We start from the raw sequence: 6,855 nt of genomic DNA, 5'->3' as shown, positions 1-6,855 counted from the left end.
ATGTGGTCGAACACGTTAAATAAAATCACTCATACTCACAACTGTATCAATCAATAGTTATAATGTTATTCAGAAATATTCTTATTCATTCATTCCTCCCTCGGTTCCCACCTGATCTGATTTTTAATCCTTTTGATTCCCTCGATTCCATGATTCAATGCAACGTGTTCTCAAGTATGTATACAACTCCGGATTTTCCATTATCAAGTTCCATTCCACTCGGCTTCGCTTCGTAACACTGGACAAAAGTCCAGCTTTCAGATTATGTTTCCATTTAATGGTCTGAGGAGACAACTAATATTTCTATTGGTTAATTACTCCTATAGTGAGTCAACAAAAAAGAAAAAAAGGCATTCAATGTGATATTCATCTAAGTGCCGCTGTCCATCTAATGAAGTGCCGTTGAATCTGTCTACTGGAGATTCTGTACCCCATGGGAAAATAATTAACGTGGGCTCTGAAGGAGGACGTTTCATAAGTACGCGACAGACTGTACACAGTTCGCCGTATGTGGGGACAGAGTCTCTAATATTGCCACACAGCTTCCAAGGTGGTCAGCGGCGTAACTAGACATTTTCATTTGGTGGGGCAAGTGGGGGCAAAGATTATTATTATTATTTTTTTTTTTGGGGGGGGGGGGGGGGGCAAAGAAGTGCAAGATTATTATTAAATATGTTAACTGATATAGTTGATACACACCAATGCAGTTCTAAAACAGTCTACATAGTCAGCAGGTAACAAAAGATTGCGAAAACAACAAAATCTTAGAGAACTTGTCATTTTGTATAAGATAAAACTTGTCGACTGTGTAAAAGGATTAAATTACCAACTGTGATCACCAAGTACCAATTTAGAGTTGTACACGGCATTCTCAAATAGGCTCTGTGTGTGTGTGTAAATACCCAAAACATAATAATATTAGGCCAAGTAAAAATAGAAAAATAGAAATGTTTAGCTTCCCACCCGCTTCCTTTTTACTGGAGGTGTAATCACCATAGTTTCAGGTTGTTATGGTTTCTCACTAAACCCAAACAAAATTACCGACACAATATGGCTCCATCAGTGGCAGCTTCTAGGCCCTACTGATGGTAGCGCCCTCTTTTGAAGATCCTCCTTCAGCCACACCTCTGGACTGGCCCCTGTCTTTATCCGCAAGGATAAAGTGCCTCTAAGAATGACGTCAGACGTTTAGGCTACCGCACCTCAGATAATGACCGAATCTCCGAGTTTTTTTTTTTTTCCAATGCTAAATAAAATGCATTGATTTTTGTCCTTTGAGTTTCCCTTCTGGTTTATTGACACATTTAAAATATGTTATCAAACTTTTTCCAGGCTGAGTGAGTTTAAAATTGAATGAATGGAACCTGCCCAATTTCAATCAGTAGAAATCTTTTGCGTGGCTGAATGCGGGCAAAGAATCTCAGACTTCAAGTCAAGCGATGTGCTAGAACAACGGAGGAAGGAGAACCGGTGTGGGCAGCCTCACACATTGACACTATTGGTAATAATAATTGTCAAAGACCAGTCTTCTCGGTTTGTGTATCTCAAGATGTGCATAAAATGACAAACCTGTGAAAATTTGACTGAGCTCGATTGGTAGTCGGAGTTGCGAGATAACTATGAAAGAAAAAAACACCCTTGTCACACGAAGTTGTGCGTTTTCATGCTTGATTTTGAGACCTCAAATTCTTCACTCGGGTCGGTCGGGTCTCGAAATCAAAATTCGTGGACAATATTACTTCTTTCTCGAAAACTATTACGTCACAGATGGAGCCGTTTCTCACAATGTTTTGTTCTATATCAACCTCTCCCAATTACTCGTTACCAAGTGAGGTTTTATGTAGATAATTATTTTGAGTGATTATTACCAATAGTGTCCGAACAGCTGGCCGGCAAACTATCCAAACCACCCGTGGGGAACATTATCTTTCCACGGTCCATTCATGCCGACTTTTCAATTTCAATCTTGCCTGAAATTCTGGCAGCGCTGTATGATATTTTCCCCGGGGTTTAGTGTCATAGCATAGTATCCGCCCCCCCTCCCCCTCCCCCTTAAAAAAAAAACTATACAACGCCGCGAACATTCCAATAATACAAAACAAAATCAGGAAACACTGATGCCCTCTATCTAGCAATGCTTGTCTTAAATAGGGCGGTGCACCATTTTTTGTTATTATGGGTGCGTTCGTTTAGCTTCCCTGGGTCGACCCCGGTGTGTGGCGTTTTTTTTCCCAGGACGAACGTGGGTAATTATCTGCACACGTTCGTCCTGGGAAAACAAAACGCCGCACACCAGGGTCGACCCGGGGAAGCTAAACGAACGCACCCACTGTGTTGGAAGTTTGACCGCCCGGTCGTTGCCCCCTCTTTTGACTGACCGAACGAGTAGCTTTTATCGGATACGTTTTCTTGCGGACAACTGAGAGACCGATCCGAAAAGATTATTGTGATTAAAATCACGGATCGGAGAGCAAAAACTGTTCGATAAAATGTTGTTCATTTAATGGGCGATTCCTCTGGACCTGGAAAATGAGTAAGTTGATGTTATGGATCACATTTGTTAATTCATAGGCCCACAGACATTATGAAATCAATATTATGACACTCAATTTATATGAGTCCAGTTTCCGGACAATTTGTGAAACTACAGTAGCAAGTGAAGTAGCATTGCCGGCCCGCCCGGGCCCGGATGACTTTAAATCCGGCCCTTAAATCCGGCAACGTACAGGCCAGGAGTTTTAATACACGCAGGACACATGGCCTCCATTGCCTTGTCTGGGCCTTGGTGCCCCTTCAAAACTTTTCCATTGACTAAAAGATTTTCCAATTCTATTAAATAATTGAAGTGCCATTTCCATTTGCAAAATGAAAAAAGGCCTTTTCAATTCCAAATTATTAAAGTACAATAATTAGTCTAAAGGAAACAAGATGAAATTTCAAGCCTGCCTGCACGTTCGTCTGTATTTGTTATGAGTAAATTATCCATTGCTTAGGGTTAGGTATCGTCCCATTGTCACATTGTGCCATACAACTAGCCCCCCCCCCCCCCCCTCCCCTCCCCCTGAATATCTGTGCCAACAATCCAGGGCCCAGTCCATTTTGTATCCATTCTATAATCTATATCCCCAAGTTTAAAATTAAAAAGTTCAACAATTAATAAAACACACCCAAATAAAGAGTGACCCAGGTGACGCCCTTGCTTGGTTGGTTTGGTATGCCTTGGTCTGTTGGTGGCCTAGGAGTAGGATTCATCAGTTCATATCGATCATCATGTCAGTCATCAACAAGTTGGTGTGGGCTACAACACTCTGGACTACTGTAACTAACTCCACCAGTATTGTTGCACTCTGTTACGGGGTCCATGGCATTTTGTACACTCGAGGGGGAAAATGGCCCCCGGGGCGAAGCCGAGGGTGCCATTTCCCCTTGAGGGTGTACAAAACCCATGGACCCCAGTCACAGAGTGCAGCAATGGTTTTGTTATACCTTTGTATAATTGTTTAATTCCTCTTCTCGAAGTTCTGTTGTCATCTTCAAACATTACGACTATTCTAATGTGGACACTTCATTGTTTAATAAGCAGACGAACAAGAAACAATTCCCTCGAACCCGCGGTTGTTTCGTACACAGCGCTGGAAATCGACCAACGCTGGGAACGATCAAGGTGATGTACACCGGTGTACATCACTTTTCATGTTACCCGGCCTGTCGAGGCATGTAACATGCGTTTTTGTTGCGCTTCACATGATTGGTTCTTGACCAATCAAACTTCACAGTTTGTTACCGAGGTATAACAATAAAAATTGACCTACATAAATTTAACCTTTATATTATTTTATAGGCCACCATACATGTCATACGTTTTGAAAAAGACGACAACATCATGGAAAACACCTGTAGGCCTAGAGGACAATAATCTCTTACGCAAAAGATTAACGCAAATAAAACATGTTCCAGACAGACGGAAGTTTTTCTGGACAGTTTTATCAATCGATTTTACAAAAAAACATGTATTTTACTACGAGCCATTGGAAGAACTATTGTTAAAAAATCAGTGTAATTTGTAAAAAGACAGAGCTTTAGGCTAGATAATCCCTTGACAAAAGACGAGGCAGCTCCGTGGAACTATTTTGCGTAAAAGGATTTCCTTTTTGTGGGCAGAGTCTGAGAGTTAATACCAGATCCCTGTAGCCATTTTGGAGTTTGTTAATGACTTAGGCATTGGGCTCTGAATGAACATCGGCATATGATATCCAATATTAATAAAGATGGCCATGTTTATTGTTCCGGACCAAAGTTTGGAAGCCCAGGGATACCTATATAGCCTTTTGTCACTTGAGGCCTTCTTCGCTTTAAGGACAGCTTTTTAGTCACAGAGCCATGATCCCAAGGGGAGGACACTCAAGCGAGTCGAGTGGCTTGAAGCCAAAAGGGCCTTTTAAACCTGTTTGCTTTTTTTTTTTAAATAAATTTTTCATAAAGCATGGACAGGCATTATTCCTAACTTGTTCAAAACGTGGACTTTCCCAAAACGTTTTATAAACGAATCCAAGGTGGATGGTTGTTGTTTTCCCAGGCAGTGTGCATTTTTGACCCGCTGACTCCAGTCGCCGTCGCTTCTGATTGGTTTGGACTTTTGCTACCACTTTGTTAGCATTCAAGTCGAGATTTATAACAAAAAACATGAAACGACCATCAAGTTGTAAAAGGCCCTCATGCTGTGCGCTGGTGCGTGGTCTCCCCTTCCTGTCGCTTGTGATATAGCGGCTCTATGATATGAAGCTGTCCAAGCCATGACATGCATGAAGGCCTTGGCAAAAGACGAGGGGATAAATAACAGAAACCTTCAACTTTACTTCAATTATCCCGAAGTTGGGGTATGATGTGTCTCCTAAATTTTAGGCTTAGTGTTGCTACTGTACTAAGCCCTGTATGTTTTGTTTTTGAAATGGCAAGTGCACCATGGCATTTTCTCCTTGGTATAAGGCGCTCTTTGTCAAAATTTGAATTTTTTTCTCGGAGCGTCACTAGGGCACTAAGGCATTGACCAGGGGGCATGAAAGCAATTGCCTCAATTGCCTCCATCAAACCTCCTACATGTACCTTATATTTCCTTATTTCTTCATGTTTATTCTCTGAACAGCAATCCATCGATGTACATGTACATGTATCTGAGGGAATCGTGATTTCCTTCATGAGCCTGTAGAGAGCCATCAGCATCATGGCCAGCCGCATCGCCCTCGTTGAGTTTACTCCAATCAAGAGCTGTTTCATCAGTCTACCTGTGCCTTGGGGCCAGGAGTTCCAACGGAAACAGGTGATTTATAACTGTTCCTTTGAGAGGGCAAGGCCATTTTTAGTATAATGCAAAGGGCATTTCCATCGGAAAATCTCAAAGTCTAGGGCCTATGGGAAACTTTTGATGAGGCAGTCAGAAGCTACAGTGTGGCCTTCGTGTAATTCCTGGCCTGGGATGGATAAAGAATATTATTTTGTTTTACCCAGCGATGTGTGTAAGCACTCTAAATAATCAGTACTTTCCCAAGTTTTGTGGAAAAAAATCACCAGGCTTTTCACTCGGGTGGGATTAGAACCCACTTGTAACCTACATTCTTGTCAGTTTTCAGACTGCATACATTTTCCAATCAATTTGAACTCCGCTCATCACTCAGGTATTGACCCAATTCACCTGGCGTCATCATCAGCAGAATAATCTTTGATGCGCTTTTAGTGTCCAACATCACTAGGTGCGTTGTTCAGTGCAGTGCGCGTTTTGGGCAATTTGATTTCGAGACCTCAAACTCTAAACTTGAGGTCTCAAAATCAAATTCGTGGAAAATTATTCTCGAAAACTACTCCACGTCAGAGGGAGCCGTTTCTCACAATGTTTTATACTATCAACCTCTATCCATTACTCGTTACCAAGTGAGGTTTTATGCTGATAATTATTTTGAGTAATTACCAATAGTGTCCACTGCCTTTAATAATACCAAAACTTATACTGTACAATAATTTCTGGTCCAGTAAACATTTTAACCTGCAAGCCCTGTGGGTACTCTTGTCACTAATTTGAGCCATTGCCAAGTTCCCTTCCACCAATTCATCATTGTTGATAATGACCTGGGCCCAATTTCATAGAGCTGCTAAGCACAACAATTTGCTTAGCATGAAATTTCTGCCTCGATAAAAACAGGATTACCAACAAAATTTCCAAATGATTTTCAGGATGAGCAAACATCAGCTGAACACCAGTAACAAGCAATATGCAGCAAATGGAAATTTTGTTGGTAGTCCTGTTTTTCTCAAGGAAGGAATTTCATGCTAAGCAAATTGTTGTGCTTAGCAGCTCTATGAAATTGGGCCTTGGGCCTAATTTTAAAAAGCTGTTTAGCAGAAAATACTGCTGAGCAAATTTCTTTGCTTGCTAAACAAAAAATGGATTGGGCACCAGTCACAACAATAGTAACTTTATGGATTTTTGGCTGGTAATCAGTTTCTGCTAAGCAGTATTTTTTTTACAGGCTTTATGAAATTTTTCTCAGTAATATATTTTAATTTTTTTTGTGTTTCAGAATTCTATATTTGAGCTTCAATGGGGAGACAGGGGCAGGGCGTACGTCTCCTGGGCTGGGGACATGGTGATCGCTGCGATGAATAATGGAAGTACCACACCGACCCTACAGATCAATGGTCTGTACGCTAACAAGCTCGGACTGTGTCATGGCGAAGAGGTGGGTTGAATATAATTGAAATCATAAGGTTTTCCCAAGCAATGGGCCAATATGTGGGAATCGTGTACTGATAATAGGTGCATTCAATTAGCTTCCCTGGGTCTACCCCGCGGTGCTCACTCGG

General features: G+C 41.5%; 1 protein-coding gene across 2 annotated transcripts in view; it reads left to right on the top strand.

Moving 5' to 3' along the window:
- The first annotated feature begins 2,411 nt into the window (after nucleotides 1-2,411).
- LOC139944953 (peroxisomal ATPase PEX1-like) overlaps nucleotides 2,412-6,855 on the top strand; it is a 29,867-nt gene continuing 25,423 nt past the window's right edge. For both annotated transcript variants that reach the window (XM_071942147.1, XM_071942146.1), the window contains exons 1-3: nucleotides 2,412-2,533; nucleotides 5,144-5,317; nucleotides 6,573-6,731. In XM_071942147.1, the coding sequence (XP_071798248.1) occupies nucleotides 5,222-5,317; nucleotides 6,573-6,731 (255 nt within the window). In that variant the 5' untranslated portion in view covers nucleotides 2,412-2,533; nucleotides 5,144-5,221. The remainder of the gene's footprint in view (nucleotides 2,534-5,143; nucleotides 5,318-6,572; nucleotides 6,732-6,855) is intronic.

Source organism: Asterias amurensis, chromosome 12, assembly GCF_032118995.1.
Source record: "Asterias amurensis chromosome 12, ASM3211899v1".
NCBI classification, from domain to species: domain Eukaryota; kingdom Metazoa; phylum Echinodermata; class Asteroidea; order Forcipulatida; family Asteriidae; genus Asterias; species Asterias amurensis.
Note: the sequence above shows the minus strand (reverse complement) of the source record. Positions and strands in the feature narration are given on the sequence as shown.